The following is a 25,811-nucleotide window of genomic DNA, read 5'->3' as shown; positions in this document are numbered from 1 at the left end:
AAAATTTATATTCATATCAGCACTAATGATGTCCGTCTTCACCAGTCGGAGATCACTAAAGATAATGTTAAAGAGGTGTGTGAACTTTCAAAAACTATGTCAGACACTGTAATATACTCTGGCCCCCTCCCTGCTCATCGTGGTGATGAGGTTTATATTAGATTAGTGTCACTGAATGGCTGGATGTCTGAGTGGTGTCCGGAGAATAGCATAGGATTAAAAGACAATTGGAAGAGTTTTTGGGGTACAACTGACTTGCTAAAGAGAGACGGACTCTCTCTCCTCTCTAGTAATTTGGCTCATAGTCTTAATAGTGATAGTATTTGAGGTAGCATTCTAAGATGCTATTCTTCTCACCACAATTGTATAGAGAGGTTATCTGAGTTACATAGAATTTGTCAGTTCAAACCAGTCTGCATGAAAATCCCAGAAGATCAGCAGCTACAGAAATACTCAAACCAGCTCGTCTGGCACCAACAATCATCCATGCGATTATCTAATCAGCCAATCGTGTGGCAGCAGTGCAGTGCATAAAATCATTCAGATACAGGTCAGGAGCTTCAGTTAATGTTCACATCAACCATCAGAATGGGGAAAAATGTGATCTCAGTGATTTGGACTGTGGCATGATTGTTGGTACCAGATGGGCTGGTTTGAGTATTTCTGTAACTGCTGATCTCCTGGAATTTTCACACACAACAGTCTCTAGAATTTACTCAGAATGGTGCCAAAATTAAAAAACATCCAGTGAGTGGAAGTTTTGCGGATGGAAACGCCTTGTTGATAAGGGAGGTCAACAGAGAATGGCCAGACTGGTTTGAACTGAAAAAGTCTACGGTCATTCTGTACAATTCGGGTGAGAAGAATAGCATATCAGAATGCTATTTTGAGATGTGGGTTGGTGCTGTTTTGGTGTTACGAGGGGGACCTACACAATATTTGGCAGGTGGTTTTAATGTTGTGGCTGATCGGTGTAGATCACCCAGGCCATACTCTGGTTTCCTTGGTGAATTTGCAAATTTTCTATCAGATCTAGTAGTTAATGCAGATAGAGCTTTAATCAGGTGACTTCAACATTCACATAGATAATGAAAATGACACATTGGGATAAGCATTTATCGATATTCTCAACTCTCTTGGAGTCAGAGAAAATGTGACAGGACCAACTCATTGCCATAATCATATGCTAGATTTAATTCTGTCATATGGATTTGATGTTGATACTATAGAAATTCTACCACAGAGCGATGACATCTCAGATCATTACCTCATCTCAATGATCACACTCATGTCCTCAAGAGAGCAGCTCGGAAAATGGAGCGCAAGTGGAAGAATACAAATTAGAGGTATTCTGCGGTGCATGAAAGGAAAGTGTCTGTAGCTACAGACAGGCACTAAAAGCTGCCAGGTAAGCATATTTTAGCAAACTCATAGAAAATAACCACAACAATTCTAGGTGTTTATTCAGTACTGTGGTTAAATTGGTTAGGAATAAAGCATCGACTGAAACAGATATTCCGTTGCAACACAATAGTAATGACTTCATGAATTACTTTACTGATAAAATTTAAATAATCAGAAACAAAATTGGAACTATGCAATCAACTGTCACAACACCTCAGAAAACAGTGTCTCATAATTTTCCTCATAAGCAACTTCAATCATTCATTGTCATAGGTCATGAAGAGCTAAATATCAAAAGCCACAGCATGTATGTTAGATCCAGTACCAACTAAGCTCTTAAAAGAGGTATTTCCTGTAATTCCAGAACCTCTTCTTAATGTTATTAACTCCTCGCTATCCTTGGAAAATATCCCAAGAAACTTTAAAATGGCAGTTATCAAACTGCTTATTAAGAAGCCACAGCTTGATCCTGGAGAACTGACTAATTACTGACCGATTTCAAATCTACCATTTATGTCGAAAATACTAGAAAAGGTAGTATCCTCCCAGCTATGTTCATTTCTACAGATACATGGTATATATCAACAATTTCAGTCAGAATTTAGAGCCCATCACAGTACAGAGACTGCATTTATAAGAGTTACAAATGACTTCTCTTCTAGTGCTTTTAGATCTCAGTGCTGCCTTTGACACGATAGATGGAGAATTATGTTGGCATTAGTGGACTTGCATTAGCATGGTTTAGGTCCTATTTATTAGACCGCTAACACTTTGTATGTGTAAATGAGGAATGGTCAAATCAAACAAAAGTTAAGTATGGATTGCCACAGGGACCAGTTTTAGGGCCTCTGCTTTTCTCCTTATACATGCTTCCCCTGAGAGATGTTCCCTATCTGTCACTCACTCGACGTTGGTGTCGATGTAGTGACACTAGGGGTCACTCTTGGGAGCCCGAGACACCTCTGGTCTTTGATAAAAGGCCAATGAAAATTGGCAAGTGGTATTTGCATGCCACTCCCCCGAACATACGGGTATAAATGGAGCTGGTATGCAACCACTCATTCAGATTTTCTCTTCGGAGCCGAACGGTCATGCTCGCTGAGCTGAATACTACTGTTCATTCACCTCTGCTGGATCTGACGGCGCATTTCAGTGGCTTCTCCCTCCTCTGCACTGGTGCACTGCAGAGAACGCCCCTGGGCGCTTCGGCAGAAAAACTAGAGAGTATATTTTCTGAAAGAGCATTTTTCCCCTCTAAAAGAGTATATATTTCTCTAAAAGAGCGCACACACGGAACGTCTTTTTAAAGACGCGTCTTTTTAAAGATGCTTTTCCGATTGTATGTTATTCCTGGTTGTGCTCGTTCTCTCTCGCCTTCTAACGGTCACGATCACTGTCTTTCGTGTCTGGGCACTGCTCACGCGGAGACAGCGTTCGTGGATGGTCACGTTCTCATTGCGAGAATATGTCCATGGCAACGTTGCGGTCACGGCTCGCCTTCGTTATAAAGCGAGCCACCCCAGAGGCTCCCGCCTCGGTCCTTTTACCCACGGGTTTGAGGCCAGCGCGGCTAGCACTGGGGGCGATTTGGGGACCCCAATGGGACTGCCTCCGCCGGGTATCCCCCCGCGGACCTCCCATTCCCCAGCACGCTCGTCTGCCCCGATCGGGCTTCCGGGTGAGTCCGCCGGCTCGTCTCACGGCGAGTTCGACCTCTTATTCGGAGCCCGCGAATGTGATGAGCTCTCGAGCGCAGCATCAGAGAGCGGGCTTGTCCAGTCGGAAGCCTCAGCTGGGCTCCTCCCTTCGGGGTCGATCGCCCAGTCACAGGCTGACGCGGAGATGACGACATGCTTTCCCGGACAGCCGCGAGCGTCGGTTAAAGTGGATTTCACCGCTCTTCCCTGAACCCTCTCGGCTCTGTGATTGGTTCCTGGGCTCGTGGTGCCGCTCAAAGCCACGCCCCGCCCCGTTCCTTTCTTCCCGGAAGTGCATGAAGAGCTGACAAGGTCGCGGGAGGCACCTTTTACTGCCCGGTCCCTATCTTTTCAGCTTCCCCGCTCTCACTACCCTCGATGGTGGGGCGGCCAAGGGTTATTCGGCAATCCCCCGGTGGATAAAGGCAACTCGCGGTGCACAACAGGTTACCCTCAAGGGAGAGTGGAGACTCCACCTTCAGGTGGTCCAGCTGATTTGGAGTCGATTCGGTTAGGCACAGGTGCACCTGTTCGCCTCCCAAGAATCCTCCCACTGCCCGCTCTGGTACGCCCTCACCAAGGCCTTCCTCAGCATAGACGCGCTGGCACACAGCTGGTCCCCTGGCATTCGCAAATATGCATTTTCCCCCAGTGAACCTGCTCGCACAGACCCTGTGCAAGGTCAGGGAGGACGAGGAGAAGGTCGTCCTGGTAAGCACCCTACTGGCCCGCCCAGACGTGGTGCTCGGACCTCACGCTCCTCGTGACAGCTCCCCCCGGGCAAATTCCCCTGAGGAAGGCCCTTCTTTCTCAGGGAAGGGGCACCATCCGGCACCCGCGCCCAGACCTCTGGAATCTCCATGTCTGGCCCCTGGACGGGATGCGGAAGACCTCAGCTGTCTCCCACCTGTGGTGGTAGACACGTTCACTCAGGCTAGGGCTCCCTCTACGAGGCACCTGTGTGCCTTTTAAGTGGCGTCTGTTCGCTAAGTGGTGTTCTTCCCGTCAGGAAGACCCCCAGAGGTGCGCAGTCAGATCAGTGCTTTCCTTCCTGCAAGAGAGGTTGGAAGGGAGGCTGTCCCCTTCCACCTTGAAGGTGTACGTTGCTGCCATAGCAGCACACCATGACGCAGTCGACGGTAAGTCCTTAGGGAAGCATGATCTGATCATCAGGTTCCTAAGAGGTGCCAGGAGGCTGAATCCCTCCAGGCCACGCCTTGTTCCCTCATCGGACCTCTGTAGTTTTTCAGGGTCTACAGAGAGCCCCCTTTAAGTTTTGCAGTCAGCCGGGCTTAAGGCACTCTCCTTGAAGACTGCCCTCCTGACTGCGCTCACTTCCATCAAGAGGGTAGGTGACCTGCAAGTGTTCTCTGTCAGCGAAACGTGCCTGGATTTCGGTCCGGGCTATTCTCACGTGATCCTGAGACCCTCGACCGGGCTATGTGCCCAAGGTTCCCACCACTCCTTTTAGGGACCAGGTGGTGAACCTGCAAGCGCTGCCCCAGGAGGAGGCAGACCCAGCCCTGTCGTTGCTGTGTCCGGTGAGCACTTTACGCATCTATTTGGATCGCATGCAGAGCTTTAGAATCTCTGAGCAGCTCTTTGTCTGCTTTGGTGCACAGCGGAAAGGAAGCGCTGTCTCCAAGCAGAGGATTGCCCACTGGCTCATTGACGCCATAACTATGGCATGTCTTGCCCAAAACATGCCGCCCCCGGTAGGGCTATGAGCCCATTCTACCCGTGGTGTAGCGGCTTCTTGGGCCCTGGCCAGAGGTGCCTCTCTAACAGACATTTGCAGAGCAGTGGGCTGGGCAACACCCAACACCTTTGCAAGGTTCTACAACCTCCGGGTGGAACTGGTTTCATCCCAGGTAGTGGCACGCAACACAAGCGGATAAGCCAGGGATAGCCGGCCGGGTGTATCGCTTGCACATAGCGCCTTCCACCTCCTTTTGAGCTGAAGACGTGCGCTGTTAATTCCCAGTAGTGTTCACAAAAGTTGTTCCCTGGTTGACTTCCTCCGAGCCCTGTGGCAGTCGAGTTTTCGGACAGACTCGCTGCCGGCCCAGTACACGCGCTAACTAAGAGCCCAGTTCTGGGGTAGGTGCTCCGCATGTGGCGGTTCCCTGTAAGGCTAACCCCATGCGATCTATATCTTCCGCTAGTTCGTTTTCCTACTGGCAAACTGCGTCTTCCTTGGGCAGAGCCCCTCAGTCTCCATGTTGTAGTAACTCCTCCCCCATTGGGCAGGATCTACCTTGAAGGCTCTCCACATGGTTGGAAAGACCATGTGATGTATTCTTCCACTTAAATATCCCCCCCTCTCTTGGGGCGAGGTGTGGTCTCCGCGGTGTCCTCCCCTTGGGAGGGACAACCCCGACTAGACCTGGCGGCCCAGTCAGATAATCCCCTTTCTTTTTTAGGGAGTGGAAAAAGAGAAGGGGAAAGAGGCCACGACTGGGTTAAGCCTGTCTCTATCTCTGGGTAGTAGACTTGTCCCCAAAAAGGGCCGTTCGACACTCATAACTGTGTTGGGGGAGGTTACGTGTCGACCTGGTGCGCTGGCTATGAGGCACACAGCAAGTCTGCCCACCACACACCGCCAGTTCACGTAACACAGTTCAGCCTTGTGGCGTTTTGTATAGGGACCCCTAGTGTCACTACATCGACACCAACGTCGAGTGAGTGACAGATAGGGAACGTCATGGTTACTGGTGTAACCTCCGTTCCCTGATGGAGGGAACGAGACGTTGGTCCCACCTGCCACAACGCTGAACTACCCGCTGAAATGGCCGAACCTTATATCGGCTCCTCAGCGTAAAACCTGAATGAGTGGTTGCATACCAGCTCCTTTTATACCCGTATGTTCGGGGGAGTGGCATGCAAATACCACTCGCCAATTTTCATTGGCCTTTTATCAAAGACCAGAGGTGTCTCGGACTCCCAAGAGTGACCCCTAGTGTCACTACATCGACACCAACGTCTCGTTCCCTCCATCAGGGAACGGAGGTTACACCAGTAACCATGACGTTATCAGGAATCATAGAATAAGTTTCCACTGTTATACCGAAGATACCCAACTTTATATTTCTTCTAAACCCAATGAAAATTCACAATTCTCCAAATTAGCAGAGTGTATCAATGAAATCAAAGATTGGATGGCCAGAAATTTCCTACTACTCAATTCCGACAAAACAGAGGTACAAATTATTGGAACAAAAACCTCTAAAAATAAGCTGCTAATTATAATTTGACTCTCGATGGATGTACTGTTATGTCGTCTTCTAGAGCGAAGAACTTAGGTGTTCTATCTGATACCAATCTGTCCTTTGAAAATCAAATTTCCAATGTTTGTAGAACAGCATTCGTCCACCTCAGGAATATTGCTAAGTTAAGAGACATGCTCTCTGTCGCTGATGCTGAAAAACTAATTAATGCGTTCAAAACTAAGTTATTGTAATGTATTGCTGGGAGGATGTCCAGCAAGTTCAATACATAAACTTCAATTAGTTCAAAATCCAGAGTGCTGACTACAACCAAGAAATATGATCATATTAGCCCAATTTTATCATTGTTACATTGGCTACCTGTTAAATTTCATATTAATTTTACAATTCTGTTAACTACATACAAAGCTTTGAATGGTCTAGCTCCACAGTACTTAAGTGACCTTCTGACACGCTATATTCCGTCACGTTCATTATGATCACAAAATTCTGTCTTGTTAATAATTCCAAGAATATCAAAATCCACAAAAGGAGGTAGATTCTTTTCATATTTGGCCCCTAAACTATGGAATAGTCTCCCTAACACTGTTCAGTTTCATTTCTGAAATTAAATTTCATTCATATCCCGAGGTTACCAGAGCCAGCCAGATCCAGCTCTGTTCCTGATTGGTGTCGGACTCCACTGCTACGTGACACTGAGTGATGACGACAAACTACAGCCGGTGCTAGCCAGACATCACTTCAGTCTTTTGACTTCAGAGGATGAACTGATGCCAACACCAACTGTAAGACATCGGATACTTCATATGCCACAGCCTGAACCTTGGACTTAGGATGAACCCCATCGAACCTCATGAAATGACCTGCCGGTTGAACTGCGATGCAACTCATTGATCTTTGCCTGCATCACCTTTGTCTATTGATGGACTACTCTTAAAATGGAATACACGAAAGCTTTCATCAGCCAACTAACAAGGACAATGCATCTATGTGAACTTCTGCAGTTAATCCAGGATGGACTACAAAGATTTTAGTCATTAAACTAAAAGTTCATTTTTTAAAAAAAAAATTGTAAACACTGAACCTTAACGCTTATTTAATTTACACATTTTAAACCATGACTTGCACTGCACACAAATAACTAATATTGGGATTACATTCATTTTGTTTAGCCAGAGGGGAACTGGCCCCCACAGTAAGCCTGGTTTCTCCCAAAGTTATTTTTCTCCATTAACCAACATCTTATGGAGTTTTGTGTTCCTTGCCACAATCGCCTTCAGCTTGCTCACAGGGGTTCTAAATACAATTATTATTTAATTATTTAATCAAACTACACAATGATCACTCTAAGACTTTATAGATATTACAGTTAATTTTTTTTTTTTGTTAATGCATGATTTCCTGTAAAGCTGCTTTGAAACGATGTGTGTTGTGAAAAGCACTATACATATAACAATGACTCGACTTGACTTGATCTTTCCTCCCAGAAACAAACATTTATTTGAAAGGAAGCATTTGAACTGAAATATATCTCGACGCCTGTTGAAATGACACTGGTTAATATGTTCCTGCACTGGTGAATATGTTCCTGCACTGTTTATGAAGAACTATTTTAGCATAATTAAGGAAAGCTGTAGATTTAGAAGACATGAACATGTTCAATGGCATTAATTAAACAAATTCACAATAAAAAGTGTTGTATTGATGTTTACTAAACAGCACAATGGCCAAAAAGCCTTGTGGTACCCAACAATGAAGTCAGTTGTCTATTTGTTTTGTTATAGAAATCATTGTCTCCGCTTCCGCCTGTCAGAGAATCAATGCGAGAGTTTTTCCAATTCTGAATAGTTTGTTCTGTTTGAGGTGTTGAACAGAAAACACCTCAAAAGAGATGTTTAACATACTTTAACATAGTTTTCACCAATATTCTGAAAGCCTCTTCTCACGATTTCTCCAAGTGAAAGAAAACAAAATGCAGTCAACAGAATTCCCAGGCAGTTATTGCCATCTTTGACTGATGAACATGTTTTAATTACATTTTCCTTTAATATTGAGGTGTTACACAAAGCTTCCGCTAGCACATCAGACAATCCAGAGTCATTGAAACAAGCAGATATGCTTTTAATAACACTGGACTTGTCATTTCACATTAATACGTGCTAATTAAGATATAATGACAAGTTGTTGTGTATTTGAGCTAAAGCTGTGTTAACAGGGGAGATGAATAGTTCCCTTACAATTTAGATTCAATGTATTTGTTCTTTGATTATGACAAGAATAGTGAGCATAAATAAATAAATGGATGTCAGCTTGATGAGCTTTAACCACAGGGTGCCATTATTGACACAAGCACTGAATTGACAACGGAAGATTTTACCCACTTCTTCTGCTCGAGTTCCTTTAAAAGCATCTCTGGGAGAGAAATGGATGTCACAGAGACATCTGATGTTCAGAAACAGGAGTAATCATGGGAGGAAGGCCAAAGAAACAGAGCATGTTCAAAGATGACACGCATGGAAAAGTGGCCCACACCAGAGAGCCTTTTGGCCTAAACAGGCCGGTGAACAGCAGAGCTCATCTCTAATCAGAACACTGACTATTGCTCCAGATGCCCTGTAGGAGATCTTCAGTACAGGAAGGGCATGTCACTATGCAATTTTCACTTTCCTGATACTCAAGATTTGGCAACTTGACCTCATCTGTATTTGTAGGAATTAATATATAAAGTGCAGTTCTAGCACACATTTAAAGTGATTGTTCACCCAAAAATGACATTATTTACCCATCCTCATGTTTTTCCAAACCCATATGACTTTCTTCCATGGAACACATGAGAAGGCAGAATGTTAGGGACTGACAGCCTCAGAGACCTTTCATTGCATCTTTTTTTATTCCATACAATGGAAGTGAATGGTGACAAAGTCATTCTGCATAAGAAAGAAAGTCATATGCTTTCGGAACAACATGAGAGTGAGTAAATTATGAGTTCCCTGTCTGTCACTCACTCAACGTTGTGTCGATGTAGTGACACTAGGAGTTCGATCTTGAGAGCCCCAATCACCTTTGCTTAAAATAGAAAAGGACAATGAGAACTGGCGAATGGAATTTGGATGCCACTCTCCGCCCCCGGACAAATGGGTATAAAAGGAGATGGTGTGCACCACTCATTCAGATATTTTCTTCGGAGCCGAATGCATGTATTGTGTTCGTCCTCTCACCTTTCGCTTATGCTGCTGGATTTTATGGTGCATATCAGCGGTCACCCTTGCACAGTCGAGTGTTGTGCTTCCCCTGGACGCTTCGGTGGCTGAGTCCGCGGGTGCTAAAAGAGTATATTCAAAAGAGTATATTTCCTTCTAAAAGAGCTCATGCAAATGCTTGGCATCTTTTTAAAGATGTCCTTCCGCATTTGTGCTACTGGATTTGGCCATTATCTCTCGCCTCTGGACAGCCATGAAATCTGTCTCGAGTGCTTGGGGCGCCGGCACGCCGAGGCAGCTTTCGTGGAAGGGTTATGTTCTCATTGCGAGAACATGCCCATTAGAATGTTGCGGTCACGGCTCACTTCCTTCTTTATGAAGCAAGGAGCCACCACGGCTGCTCCCCAACCCGCTCCGTCCTGGGCTGATGCTCAGCCGGCCGGGTCGGCAAGCACCGCGGGCAATCTGGTTGTGGATATGGGAGCGTTTTTGCCAGCTCAACCCCCACGGACCTCCCATCCCCCAGCACGCTCATTCTATCCGGAATAGCTGTCCAGCGATACAGGCGGTCCGCCTCAGGGCGGATTTAATGTGTTGTTCGTGGCTCGCGACGAGGATGAGCTTTGGGTCGCAGCATCAGAGGGTGAGTTTCTGCTATCAGAAGCGGATGAATCTTCTGAGCTCCCTCCCATGGGAGGTAGAGCACAGAATGAGGCGGATGCTGAGATGGCAGCCTTGCTTGCCCGGGCAGCTGCGAATATCGGGCTGAAGTGGAACCCTGCCCTGAGCGTTTGTGGCTGGATGATTGGTTTCTGGGCTCAGAGCGTGACTCATGGCTGCGCCCCGCCCCAGTGCCTTTCTTCCCGGAAGTGCATGAGAAGCTAACGAATTCGTGGAAGGCACCTTTAAAAAAAAAAAAGCTGCCCGTACACACTTCGCCGGCTTGTCCATCCTAACTACCCTCGACTGCGGAGCGGCTAAGGGATATGTCGAGCTCCCACAGGTGGAGCGCGCCGTAGCGGTGCATTTATGCCCGCAGGGCGCGGCCACCTGGTGCAACCGACCAAGGCTCCCTTCCAAGGCCTGTAAGTTCTCTTCCTCATTAATGACGAAGGCTTACAAGGCTGTGGGTCAAGCTGCTTCCACCCTGCATGCCATGGCCATCCTGCAGGTCCACCAGGCCAAGGCGCTGAAAGATCTGCTCGAGGGTAGAACTGACCCAGGGCTGATGCAGGAACTACGTACTGCGACCGACCTCGCCTTACGGGTGACAAAAGTCACGGCGCGTGCCCTGGGCCGGATGATGTCCACTCTTGTCACGACAGATGCCTCGAATTTGGGATGGGGCGCCGTGTGCTATGGGCAGGCAGTCTCGGGGCTCTGGACAGGGCTCCGACTCCTTTGGCAGAGCATCAACTGCTTAGAGTAGCTGGCGGTATTGCTGGCCTTGCGGAGGCTTTGGCCGTTGATTCAGGGCAAGCATGTGTTGGTCCGGACTGACAACAAAGTGACCGTAGTGTATATAAACCGTCAAGGCGGCGTACGCTCATGTCGCACGTTGAAGTCGCTGCGAGCCACTCACCTTCCGGGAGTCCTAAACCATGCAGCGGGAGCGCTCTCACGGCAGGTAACACACCGTGGGGAGTGGGGACTCCACCCCCATATAGTCCAGCTGATTTGGGAGAGATTCGGGGAGGCGCAGAAAGACCTGTTCACCTCCCAAAATTTCTCTCACTGCCCCCTTTGGTACTCCATGTCCGAGGCTCCCCTCGGCACGGGTGCCTTGGCACACAGCAGGCTTCGGGGGCCATGCAAGTATATGTCTCCACCAGTGAGCCTCATTGCACAGACTCTTTACAAAGTCAGGGAGGATGAGCAGCAAGTCCTGTTCGCTGTGCTGTACTGGCCCAACTGGACTTGGTTCTCGAATCTGATGCTCCTGGTAGTAGCACCTCCCTGGTGCATTCTCCTGAGGCAGGACCTTCTCACTCAGGGGAAGGGCACGCTCCAGCACCGCGGCCAGACCTCTATAATCTCCAAATCTGGCTCCTGGATGGGACAGCGGTGGTAAGCACGATCACTCAGGCCAGTACCCCCTCTACAAAGCGGCTGTATGACTTGAAGTGGCGTCTCTTCGCGAACTGGTGTTCTTCCCATGGGGAAGACGCACAGAGAACTGAACTGGCCGCTGACATGGCCGGGACTCTCTATCAGCTCCTCAGCATAAATCTGAATGAGTGGTGCACACCATCTCCTTTTATACTCGTATGTCCGGGGGCGGACAGTGGCATGCAAATTCCACCTGCCAATTCTCATTGGCCTTTTCTATTTTAAGCAAAGGTGACTGGGGCTCTCAAGATCAATCTCCTAGTGTCACTACATCGACACAACGTCTCGTTCCCTCCATCAGGGAACAGAGGTTACATCAGTAAGCAAGACGTTTTCATTGTAAGGTGAACTATCACTTTAACAACATTACAAATACAGTACTAATGAATACTGAGATATGGATGAAAAAAAATCAGGGATGTCATGTACTGGTTCTCAAAAAAATGGTAACGGGACGAGTACCAATACAGTCTTTTCGGTACTCGCCGATACCGAGTCCAATACCTGTTTTTTTGTTTTATTTTTTTCTGAATTCCATATAAACAATTTATTTCAATTTTGTCATCAAAATGGTGTTTAAATAATTTAATTAAATGAAAGTTTAACAATTAATTTTAATGTTGTATTATTTATATCAATGAAGTGATTTTATACAGAACCTGACAATCCAAAATACAACACTGGAGTTATTTTTGTCAAATAAAGTGCTGCATAACAGAGCATCACAGATGTGAGATATTTCTTTTATATAATAATTACTATTAATTTATAATTATTATTATTATTATTTGTAGTATTACAGTGAATATTACATAACTACACAGTAGTGATCTATTTCTTTCATACTTTTCCCCCTTAATTAAATGTAGCTTTAATTTTGGCAGAGCTTTTATTTCGAAGTGTTTCTGTGTTGTTATGACCAAGGAGCTCTGACACTGCAGTGGTAGCTTTTCACTTTGGAAAAGCCAGTGGCTACGTGACTCAAAGTGATTATTAAACTGCAAAAGGCTGCTATTTAATTAAATAAATACGTAGTCTCCATGTACCTTGCGCTAAAATGTGAATTAGCGCTCTGCCTGCTGTAATCTGCTACAAACAAAGAGTGTGATGGTCATGGTGGTGTTTTTCGTGTATGAGCCAAAGAGCTCTAAAAGGTACACGAAATTTGTGTCTCAACTGTATGTCAGCACAACACCAGCTCCACACATTCACAAGCACTCACATTTAAAGCGCTGCACATGCAAACTATATATTTATTTCATTAAATCACAGCTTTTGCTGTTAAATAATTTCACTAGGACATGATAGGACGTGATTTTAATTTGTGCGCTGAATTTTTACGTAACGACATTCATACGTCAGATTAAATAGTTTTTTTGGTATCAGAGCATTTTTAATAGCATAAGTACAAGTACATGAGCACAGTATAGGACCCCTAAAGGGACATCCCTAAAAAAAGATATACTTTTTTTTTTTCAAATGTATTTTTCAGAGAGGCGATCAGAATAGTTTAATAGATATTTCTTACAAACATTTGTCCCTGTGACAATGGAATTATTCATCTGTTTTTCCCTTGCATATTTGTGTCAAACATGCACAGATTGCATCACATACTAGCCAGTCTCCCTGTTTCCAGTCATTGGTGAAACGCCAGTGTCAAAAAATAACATGATTTATTCTTCACATTTTAACTTTGATGGCTTAACGGCAAGACTGTGTGCCACATGGAGTTCTAGAGTCATGTGTTTGGCTTTCGAGGTAAACTTCTGATTTTCAAGTGAGGTCCAAGTTGATTCATGACACAACAGACAATAATTCAATGAGCCTTTTGATTTGCCTATGTCACTTGTTATAACAAGATAAGCTAAACGTTCTTACATTACGATTCAAGCCATGCATTATATTGCTGTTCCAGGCAACTCAACAAGAGACTGTTTTATTTATTTGGCCATATTTACTTGCATTTAGAGAGAGTTATTATTACACCCTACATATATCTTTGTTGTTCAGGTGAAGACAGAGGTTTTGCACCTACGTCATGTTAATGAGAATTTTCACTCTCCCTTCATTATAGCTGTGACACAGAACCATGATGTACCTGTCTGTGAATTCTCATCTCTCGGAGATGCAGATGTTGCTACATGCTTGCTGACAATTCAACAAAGTGTGACGCTCAAAATGAGGACCAGCTGTTGCCAACTTCAATAAATGTTTTAACCTTCATAACGCTAACTGTGTGTGGAGACAGCAGGTGATCATTCTTTGCACGTCTCTCTTTCATTTAAAAACAGAGACAACTACGTGATGGGGGAAAACAGAGAATAACAGAGAAAGAATGGCATTTGGCTGTTTTTCAGGTCAAGCCCTGCATCTGTGAACTCCACAGTTTCTTCACAGTATTGTTTGCTATTTCCACCCCCAATCTGGCTGTGATGTGCCTCTTTGTGCAAGCACTGACATTAACATGAGGTGATGGGAGGCGTATTTGGACAGGGTTGAGGGAGTTAGCTTGCTGCGAAAGGGTGAGAATTAAAAAAAAATAAATAAAAAATAAAAAGGGGGAAAGACAACAGGAAGTCTTTCCTTTTACTTCTATTCTAGTTTTCTGAGAATCTGGTGATGATCCTCTGACTGGTGATTTATCTACGAAGAGGAGGAACAGAACAGCCTCTTCTCTTTGAAAGACTACGGGTAATTGCCATCCCCTCTCATTAGGACTGATGTTTGTCTCCCTCTGGGACAGGTTAACATGGCTTGTTCAACACGCATTTAAGGCAAAGGATAACATCTTGTACAAAGCTTCAATCCACTAGCTTTTCTCCTGTGCCTAGTCTGTGAAGTCCAGATTTAGACCTAATTAATGTGAAGTGACTGTACAATTAGACTCCAAGAGGTGTGCGAAAACAAAACCCTTAAATGCAGTGGTGACTCGAGTTTTCAATTGGTCAAGAATGCAAACTTCTGTAATGTTTCTTATAATTCAGATTTAATAATGTAAGCTTTTACTACACCAAAGATTTTCACTAAATATGCATATGCTTCAATTGAATTTTATGAATTATTCACATATGCAGAGAAAACATGTTAATATTTGTCATCCAGGCACTTGAAGTGGGACAGAATTACAATAAAAGGGCTTTTATGTGTTGGGCTATAAAAAAAACATTATTCCAAAGCAATAGACATTAGTCAGAGAAGAAGGCATATTTAATTTTTTCGGCAACAAAAACAAGGCTGTGAGATATAGTAGTGCGTTATGTTGTATTTATGTTGTACTGTATTGTACCTGGGCGTTGATCGTCCAGTCCATGAAACATTGGGCCTCATTCATAAAACACTAGCAGAAAAAAAATCAATAATAGTTTGTAAAACCATTCACACAAAAACTGTGACAGTTGATGTGAATGAAGAATGATTTTATGAGCAATTTACACAGAAATGAATTGCAATGAATGTGTCAATTAACATAACGATGACTTACAATCATTTACACAGAAATTCGTCGCATTGAATGTGTCAAATCACATAAGAATGATTTTATGATCAATTTACACAGAAATTCATCACATTGAAAGTCTAAACTCACGTAAGAATGATTTTACGATGAATTTACATAGAAATTCGTCGCATTAAGTGTGTCAATTTACGTAATAATGATTTACACTTAAGAATGGACAGTCGGTTGGTCTGAAGGAAGGAAGTAAGGAAGGAAGGAAGGAAAAGAAAGAAAAAGAAAGTCTCTAATTAAGCCAGAAAGCAGCCAAATCTTATAAGTCTCTTTAGCTCAGAGTAGAAGACAATGAGCAGAACAAATGCTGTGAGCTTACAGAAACACTGCAGTGGCTCTTTTTAAACAATAGTGACCTTTGGAAGTGTCTGGGGTTCCTCCCCATGGTTCACTGACTGAATTCCTACACCATTTGCTCACTCCTGTTTCTCAGCTTGGCTTTAGGGGAATTCCTTGGATCTAATTAGCCTCAGGGGTCCTTCTTCAACAATGTGTACCTACCCCACCTCATGTCTTATTCAGCAGCCTGGCCACAACAAAGCAAACTGGGTTACCCCACAACTCTCATACGGGGGTTCAAAGTTCAAATGTCACTCTGACAGGTCAGCCGCCTCCCACTGCTGTCACCTCAGCGGGGTTGACCTAGAGTTTTTACACGTCCGAAACTGAGCCGGATTGTTTGAGAGCCTTATTGTGAGGCTGTGCCACTTGAAAGCGAATAAGGAATAATGAGCATGAGGGTCGCCAGTGCTCTGTGGGAGACTGGAGAAAGTATTTAGTAGACACTGGCGTAACTGCGACCATGACTCAAGAGCCGGATATATGAATGCATCACAGCAGCACCCTGGATTCTAGCCTAAACAGTGAGCTTCAAAGTCAGGAAAAAGCTTCTCCAACCATTTTTCTCCATAAGTGATAAACAGGTCTGAGACTTTACAGGCAAGGCACCCAATCAGTTTATAAAGAGAAGTTAGATTCTTGGCTGTCAGGAGAGAGATACAGAGGTAAAGAAAAAGAGAGAGAGAAAGAAATAAGGAAAGAAAGAAAGAAAGAAAGAAAGAAAGAAAGAATGAAAATGGAAGGTTGCGTCTGACTGTGGTTACACTCCGTTGTCCCACGGGAGGGAAGTGACAGGGGATTGACGGTGACGGAGTCCCTACATGAGGTTCATTACCTCTCTCAGGAGCTGCTTGTGGTTTTGTATGCAACTTTTCAGAAGTAAGCCAGTTTGTGTGGGATTAAATGTCAGACTAATGGCTCTGCCCTAGGGAGCATGATGATTTGTCTCTGCTGCCACCAAACCAGCAAAAAATAAAAACAAATGAGCAGCCTCTCATCTATAATTAATCATTTTAATGGACCTCGAATCGCCGGCATCTTAGATTGGCTTTAAGTGTCTAGACTCAGATTACTGGTTTAAAACACTGTTACTTTGAGGCCAGTATAATGAATTATATGGAATATATCATAGTTTTAACAAAGGAAGGAGAGAAATCAATAATGATAATCAGGCTGAGTCGGGCTGCCCAGGAGCTAAGCTGACGCAATGCGTTTGTGTCAGGGACTTCATCGATCACAGACATATCTAATGTGTCTTATTAAAGCTGATTAGCTCTGATTTCAGAATATCACACATTTATCTGACTCAGACATTGACTTGTCTACATTCATGGTATTTCAGAGGCAATGTTTTTTCTCGCTTTCTCTTTCTGTAGCTCACGCTTTATTCTACTCTGTCAGTGCTTGAATGCATTGAATGAATTTTAGTTAAAGTATTTATCGATTTGTCTCACTGTTGGCCGGTTCATCCTTCCATCCATCAATCTTTCCACACTCTTTAAAATAAAGGCTCCATTCAGACCTAAAAATGTTTTACAAGGCTGATGCCACAGGAGAACCTATTAAAGTTCAACAGAGAACTTTTAATTATCTTGTTCTTTAGAAAGTCATCTACAGTATGTACTCCTGTTTCTATCCATCCATCCATTCATCCTGATTTCTTTGAATGTTGTGGTATTGAGAAAGACTGACCTAAAACAGTGAGCCGAGCGGGTCGTGATCTGCTAGCGACTTGGATGGCTTGACACTCAAAGCTGCCGTCATCGGCCAGTTCCGTCCTCTGAATCAATAGGTGATATTCCCCTTTGCTGTGGTCCCCAATCACGTCATAGCGTGGATAACCTGAAACACAAGCGCTTAGATTAAACAATTATATTCCTGGCAGATGCGTTCTTATCAAAGCAACATAAAAGAAGCCACATACACTCACCCCAAAGAGTATATGGAAACTTAAGCCACACTTAAAAATATATATGAATGTCATTGCATTAGATAAGCACATATCAAACCTTATACCATGGTCTGTTCGAATACTCGATTCTGACTGACTGGAATGCATGCGGTTCAAACAGTTGAATGCACAGGTAGTTCTGGTCAATTTAAATCACCATTCGATATTTATGCACTGTTTGTAACTCTAGCCACATAACATTACAGAGCAAGCAGAGTGAGCTGTAGCAATTAAAAATATTTCCTAACCACTTACATTAACATAGCTTATATAATGGAATTCAGCTTGTTTTGCACGGTGGGTGAGAAAATGAAATCAGGACCTATTAAATGTGTCTTTCGCTGTCCAGCAAGGCGATGCAAGATGATTTAAACTGTAATGTGTTGTGTATGTTACTACCATCTCTCAGGACCTGAAGTGGGACACCCACATAGACTCCATTGTGAAGAAGGCTCAGCAGAGGTTGTACTTCCTTCACCAGCTGAGGAAGTTCAACCTGCCACAGGAGCTGCTGACACAGTTCTACTCGGCCATCATTGAGTCTGTCCTGTGTACATTTATAACTGTCTGGTTTGGTTCAGCCACTAAATCAGACAGAAGGAAACTACAACTGACAGTCAGGACTGCTGAGAGGATTATTGGTGATCCCCTGCCCACCCTCCAAGACCTGTACTTCTCCACAGTGAGAAAACGTGCAGGTAGAATCACTCTGGACCCCACACACCCTGCCCACTCCCTCTTTGAACTGTTGCCCTCTGGCCGGCGCTACAGAGCACTGAGTGACAGGACATCCAGGCACAAGAACCGTTTATACATATCTCATGTACATAAGTAAATTCACATATTTAATTCAATAACTGTACATACCCCTACCTTGCACATACATTACCACTTGCACATGTACATAAGCCATTCTGTTATATGTCCTATTATTTGTATGTCTATTTATACTCTTACCTTGTTTTATATTCTGTGTCTCACTGTAATGTTCTGTGTGCACTTGTTTCTCCTATCACCAAAAAAATTATTTGTGTATGTGAGAACACTTGGCAATAAAGCTCATTCTGATTCTGATTCTGATGTTATGTTGCTGTGCTGAAGTGCCGCCTATAGCCACTAGAGGCCCCCCGCGCTCACTAAGACTAAAGGAGAGTACTAAGACTTATTTTCATGTCTGTAATTGGCGTAACATGGCATAATTGTTAAGATCATAAGGCCCATTACACCTATATTTTACACTTATTCCTCATATTAAAAATATAACCTATTGAAATAAAAAAAAAAAAAAAAAACGGAGTAAGATCGTACGTAATCATAAGATTGAAGTGGGTCCTGACAACCTTATTATTGGTATACTACCTTCATTATTAAGCAATAAAATACAGCAATAGACTTCCAGCCTTAAAGCAAATTACAAGGACAAATCAGAGTCCACACGAATGCAAGGATGGAGTTGAGAGAAATAATATAAAGAATGAATACGAGGATGGAGTGGAATTAAATATATTAGATGGGGAGATCAATAATATATAAGATTAAGAACCTTAAATTTGAACAAAGACGGGAACTGCTTAAAGAAGTAATTATATATTACATGACTGAAATCAGGTCTTTTAGACTATGATCTGTCCTGTGACAGACAAGTTTGGCTCATATGCTAAGATTCAGAGAAAACGTGATGTGAAGATGCAGTAACTACAAAATCCACATCAAAATAATTAGATGGATGGACATACGGACGGATGGATAAATGGAAACTAACGCCATGTCAGCACCAAAGGTTATTTTCTTGGCAATAACAGAGTAGTTTAAAGCATCCTTACAAAAAAAAAAAAAAAAAAAAAAAACTATCACAGCACTGTAAAAAGATGTAAATAAAAGAGATGTAAGATGCGAGGTGAAGACAGCATCTCTCAGCGACACGAACGTACAACGGGAGACAGAAACACGCGTCCCACAAAACACTGTATCCAGCCATTGTCGCGAGTGGTAACAATCGGCTAATATTGGCTGGGATGGTACTTTACAATTCCGGTCCAGTATTTCTCGAACACCTGCAGCGTGATTTTGGGGAGCTGAGTTGGAGGGAGATATTTGATGAGCGGGAAGAGAGTGCCTGTGGAACATTAACAGAAGCCACAGATAGTCACTGCTAGAGACACTACCAGGCTTCTTTATGGGCACTTAAACTTATGCATTGCACAAAAATATCTCTTATTACCGTTCTCATTCGCATGACGTCCCTGACTCTCTGGTTTGCAGTATCCGCTTCTTGAGAGAGTCATTGCTTTCGGCCAATGACAAAAATAGAAAATGACTACACATTTCTGGTGCTATTTTGTGATTAGTTGGAACGGTCTACAGCCTACCCTCAATGTTTGCAACACACAGCCCACTCCCAAATTGCTTTTAACCAATGCACAAATCGTATTTCGTTTGCCAATCGTTTGATTGGGTTGGCAAGACTCACGTTTGGGTGGGCTCAGCCCACCCCTGCCAATGCCTACATCCGGCCTAGATTGTATATATGACTCTTTTCTATGCAAGCAACTAAAGATACCAAACCCACTGGCTTACAAATAAGAAAACTGTTTAGCACAATGATTTACACTCATAGTCTGCAACAAAATGATTAAATGAGTATGTTGTTGGGGGCTTTTTACTCTTTGTGCTAATGTTTTGTTCTATTTCTATGGTAGTTGAATGAATGTGATAATATTTCACTTCACAATAAAAGACTGGGCCCATTTAAAGTTGGCCTTGAAGAATCTCTACTCACACTGACTCTAGTAATAATATAAAACAATGAGGAAAATGCAGTCTTTAGTACAAGTGGAATTAAACCTTGCATGAACACCTTAAATTTGAACATAACATTTTTATCACTGATCAAAATGCTACACAATACAAAGCACACAGTAAATGTGTTTTATGCCTATTTAAAAAGACAGACGAATAGCTTTAAGCTGCAATTTAAACAAGGAAGCAGATTAAAGTAAAAGTAATTATTGATTCAGTTTAAAATGTTTACTCTGCTATACAAGGATTTGCACTTCTTAGCAAAGCACCACACATTCATAAATATTCTTATTAAACACATGACATCCAGCATGACACAAACAGAAGTCTTAAAAGAGGTCTTTCACTGATCCATAAAAGCTTTACACAGCATTAATAACAGAAACATAGAAAGGAAAACATGATTTTCCTTGTTCAGTGTGGCATGTAGACAAAGCAAAGCACATAGCAAAGTATACCAATGCCATTCATTGAATCAAAGCAGCAAAAACAGGCAGTTCAGAAATTGGTATTGATGTTGCAAACATGAGTATATACTGTAGTAACTTATGACCGCTTATGTTTATATATAAACGCCTATTCAGAATTCAGTATTCAGCAAAACTTAAGAATGATAGTGTGAAGTACGCTACAAGAAATTAGTCAATCATAGCAGAGGTTACTTACATATATAAGTCTTAAATGTACAGTAGCAAAAAGGGCCTATTTATCCACAACTGTGACAAATGAAAAATATTAGGACATTTTGTATATCGCTTGTTGTCTACAGTAGTCCACAATGGTCCAAAATCCAATTTTACATACGTATCTGTACATTAACGTTAAAGAAAGTTTAATTGGCTATGATTGTGTCACATCGCGTTTAGTGTGAATGTGATTGTCGCGTCGCACATAGTTTAGACACAGTGTAAAGGCCTGTTCACACCAAATTCGTGATGATTTAGCGAGACGAACCTCTGACGGAAGGTCTATTCACACCGAGTCCATAAAAAGATGAAACAAAAAACCATTTCACTCCTGTACAGTAGACAGTGCTGTTGATGTTACAAACATTTATATCAGTCTCCTGCCCGCACTTTCAGTTTATTGAACGCTGTTAAAGCATTTACTTAACTTATTTGGCATAACTGTTTAATTATGTTCTTTCCATGGTGTTGATTCATTTTGAGGAGAATTAACCTGTGTTTTTTATGCGAGTGAAATGAGTAAAGAACAATTTTGCATATTTATTTGCACATGTATTTTGCTACGAGCAGCTATTGTTTTTATAATGTCTGGATTAATGCTTGGATAATATAACACAAGGTACAGTGATATTAGTACATGTGGAATAATGTACACTAAGAATAACAGTAGGCTATAGTATAAAATAAGATGCATAATATACAAAATATTATAAAATAAAACACTGGCTCATGGTCTCTTCTTTATTTAAATTATTGAAATACTTTGTTATATTGTCCTTGCAATAAAAATAGCAGTGTGGTTCTGCAATTCGTTTGTCTATAGTAAAATATTGCATGTAACATTTCTTAACATGGGATTCTTTACTACGAACTTAGTGCAAACCAATTGCTGAACTTCGCTTCTATTTCTAATGCCATGAGAATAACAGACACAATGATATACATATTATATAATGTACATTAAGACAAAAAACCATAAGCTGACTTTTAAAAAAAACAGACCAGGGTAATGTTTGCTGTACAAAGGGTTCATGGGACTTCTCCACATGACACAGCGGCGAAATGCAAATACCACTCGCCAATTCCCACTGGCCTTTTTTCAAAGACCAGAGGTGTTTTGGGCTCCCAAGAGTGACCCTAGTGTCACTACATCGACACAACGTCTCGTTCCCTCCATCAGGGAATGGAGGTTATGAAAGTAACCAGGACGTTTTCATGAATAGCACCATCGGAATGCATTATTCCCATTAAAAGCTCGTTCGGAATGAACAGTCACATAAAAAAATGGACTTGGTGTGAACAGGCCTTACGAGTCAGAGACAGAGTGAAAAATAGTTGTATGAAAGGCAATCACAAATGTTTTTGGTGCAAAAAACCTTAAAACAAGTGGACTTCAGGGGAAAAATTAAATGCTACAAAAGTGTAGAATATGGCCTCTTTATTAAATGATGTATGATGCCCTTGCAACCAGCAAAATTGCTCCATGGTACTCAACTCAAGACAGATGTCTCATTTTCTGTTAATCTGCAAATATCTGCAGACAGATCGCAGCCCTGAGCACATTTAAATCCGAACATGATCTTGTAACCAGTTATCATGGCATGTCTGTGAAATGCCAGCGATCCTTTATATTAAAGACTGAGTTTGGCTGTCCTGTGCTTTCTGGTAAAAAAGCCTGTATTAAGAATCAATAGTGTCATTACTGCCTTCAGGTTCCTGCCACTGGATCTTCTTTTGCCTTTTATTTAAGAGCTGTTTTCATTAGGGATTATTGAGGCATACAGGCGCCTCAATAAAGCTCTGATGAATTCCCCAATATGCGTGACTGGGCGGCTACAGACAATGGCTGTCAATTAGAAGAAACAATGTGAAATGACCCTATTAAAGGTAATGAATCCCACCAAAATGGATTTGGCTTCATGTTGGATCAATAGCAGCTGCGATAGAGAGCTGGAACGTAGATTTATCACATGCATGAAGACTGTGGGCCTCTCACTGTCACTCCAGTGGATGCAAAGACGGTTGAAACTGACGGTTGAAAGGAGGAAGATCAAAGCTCTGAATGAGTGGATGTGAAACCCGAAGGGGGAGAAATACACTGATGGGCATCCTAATCAAGCTTTATGTTCACTTTAATATCTCTGACATGAGATCTGTCATTTTTCAAGCTCAGAGGACATGTACAGTACCCTTAAATACATAGCTACAGTATCTATGTTTCATTATTTGTGAATTCTGGTGTTTTACAGGACAGTATAAGCGTGCAATTTTGTCAGTGTGAAACTACAGGTGATAAAATATAAGACTGGTTTCCCAAATTGTGTTATGGATTTACACAATAAAAGTGAGATATTGACTCAAAACAATCCATGAATTGCTTTACACATGAAACAATTGGCTATTGGTTTAACTGACATATGAAAGGGCTGCTTTGAACATATTGATTAAAGCTGATAGCGTCAAGGTTCTACTGCAAAACCGAAACATTTTCCAATCTTTTCATTTTGGCAACCGCTATAAAGCAAGATTTTGCCATTGTGTTGTGACTACTAGTTTAAGCGATAGTTCACCCAAAAATGACAATTCTGTCATCATTTACTCACTTTCATGTTGTTCCAAACTCATACATGATTTTCTTTCTTCTGTGGAACACAAAACGAGAGCATCAGTCACCATTCACTTTTATTGTATGGAAAAGAGATGCACTGAAAGTGAATGGTGACTGAGGTTACCATTCTGCTAAACATCTCCTTTTGTGTTACATAGAAGAAATAATGTCATATGGGTTTGGAATGACGAGAAGGTGATGACAAAATTTTAATTTTTGGGTGAAATATCACTTTAAGTATCAGAGGTCTGTCCTCAACTATATGGTGTAAGCAAGAAGCAAGCAAGACTTTTTTGAATTTACAGAAGCCACCGTTGGTTCCCTATCTGTCACTCACTCGACGTTGGTGTCGATGTAGTGACACTAGGGGTCACTCTTGGGAGCCCGAGACACCTCTGGTCTTTGATAAAAGGCCAATGAAAATTGGCGAGTGGTATTTGCATGCCACTCCCCCGAACATACGGGTATAAAAGGAGCTGGTATGCAACCACTCATTCAGATTTTCTCTTCGGAGCCGAACGGTCATGCTCATTGAGCTGAATATTACTGTTCATTCACCTGCTGGATCTGACGGCGCATTTCAGCGGCTTCTCCCTCCTCCGCACTGGTGCACTGCAGAGAATGCCCCTGGGCGCTTCGGCAGAAAAACTAGAGAGTATATTTTCTGAAAGAGCATTTTTCCCCTCTAAAAGAGTATATATTTCTCTAAAAGAGCGCACACACGGAACGTCTTTTTAAAGACGCGTCTTTTTAAAGATGCTTTTCCGATTGTGTGTTATTCCTGGTTGTGCTCGTTATCTCTCGCCTTCTAACGGTCACGATCACTGTCTTTCGTGTCTGGGCACTGCTCACGCGGAGACAGTGTTCGTGGATGGTCACATTCTCATTGCGAGAATGTGTCCATGGCAACGTTGCGGTCGCGGCTCGCCTTCGTAAGGAAGCGAGCCACCCCAGAGGCTCCCGCCACGGTCCTTTTACCCACGGGTTTGAGGCCGGCGCGGCTAGCACTGGGGGCGATTTGGGGACCCCAATGGGACCGCCTCCGCCGGGTATCCCCCCGCGGACCTCCCATTCCCCAGCACGCTCGTCTGCCCCGATCCGGCTTCCGGGTGAATCCGCCGGCTCGTCTCACGGCGAGTTCGACCTCTTATTCGGAGCCCGCGAAAGTGATGAGCTCTCGAGCGCAGCATCGGAGAGCGGGCTCATCCAGTCGGAAGCCTCGGCTGGGCTCCTCCCTTCGGGGTCGATCGCCCAGTCACAGGCTGACGCGGAGATGACGACATGCTTTCCCGGACAGCCGCGAGCGTCGGTTAGAGTGGATTTCACCGCTCTTTTCTGAACCCTCGCGGCTCTGTGATTGGTTCCTGGGCTCGCGGCGCCGCTCAAAGCCACGCCCCGCCCCGTTCCTTTCTTCTCGGAAGTGCATGAAGAGCTGACAAGGTCGCGGGAGGCACCTTTTACTGCCCGGTCCCGATCTTTTCAGCTTCCCCGCTCTCACTACCCTCGATGGTGGGGCGGCCAAGGGTTATTCGGCAATCCCCCGGTGGATAAAGGCGCTCGCGGTGCACCTATGCCTGCAGAGCGCCGCCACCTGGCGTGGGTGCCCAAAGCCGCCGTCCAAGGCCTGTAGGTTTACGTCGTCTCTGACGGTCAAAGCCTACGGTGCTGCTGGACAAGCCGCCTCCGCCCTGCACGCCATGGCTCTCCTGCAAGTCCACCAAGGTGCTAAAGGAACTGCACGAGGGTAGTTCCGCCCCGGGATTGATGCAGGAACTGCGCTCGGCGACCGACCTCGCTCTCCGAGCGACGGAGGTCACGGCGCGGTCTCCCGGGCGAACGATGGCCACACTAGTGGTCCAGGAGCGCCACCTTTGGCTCAACCTGGTCGAGATGGGTGAGGCCGACAGGACACGATTCCTTGCTGCCCCCATTTTCCAGGCGGGCCTATTCGGCGACACCGTCGAGGACTTTGCCCAGCAGTTCTCGATGGTAGAGCAGTAGATGGATGCTAGCCGGCTTGTCCTGCCCCGGCGTGGCTCAAGATCCCCCCATCTACTCATCGCCAAGGGCGTCCCCCTGCGGTGACTGCACCGGCTCCGCCGCAGCCCGCTCCTCCGACCCGGCCCCGGCGTGGAGCCCACCGCAGGAAGTCGACGCCACCCGTCTCACAGCCGGCACCGAAGAACCCACGGAGGTCTTCGAAGCACCCCTGAGACGGGCGACCCAGGGACAACGAAACCCGCTACTCTGGAGCTGGTAAGCAGATCTTCTTTTTGTTACCTT

General features: G+C 43.9%; 1 protein-coding gene across 1 annotated transcript in view; it reads right to left on the bottom strand.

Moving 5' to 3' along the window:
• Window positions 1-25,811, bottom strand: part of kirrel3a (kirre like nephrin family adhesion molecule 3a) — a 200,862-nt gene that overhangs the window by 62,648 nt on the left and 112,403 nt on the right. Inside the window, exon 3 of the mRNA XM_051685589.1 lies at window positions 17,177-17,326. Within this exon, the coding sequence (XP_051541549.1) occupies window positions 17,177-17,326 (150 nt within the window). The remainder of the gene's footprint in view (window positions 1-17,176; window positions 17,327-25,811) is intronic.

Source organism: Myxocyprinus asiaticus, chromosome 43 (assembly GCF_019703515.2).
Source record: "Myxocyprinus asiaticus isolate MX2 ecotype Aquarium Trade chromosome 43, UBuf_Myxa_2, whole genome shotgun sequence".
In the NCBI taxonomy this organism is placed as follows: domain Eukaryota; kingdom Metazoa; phylum Chordata; class Actinopteri; order Cypriniformes; family Catostomidae; genus Myxocyprinus; species Myxocyprinus asiaticus.
This window is presented reverse-complemented; position numbering and strand designations above follow the sequence as displayed.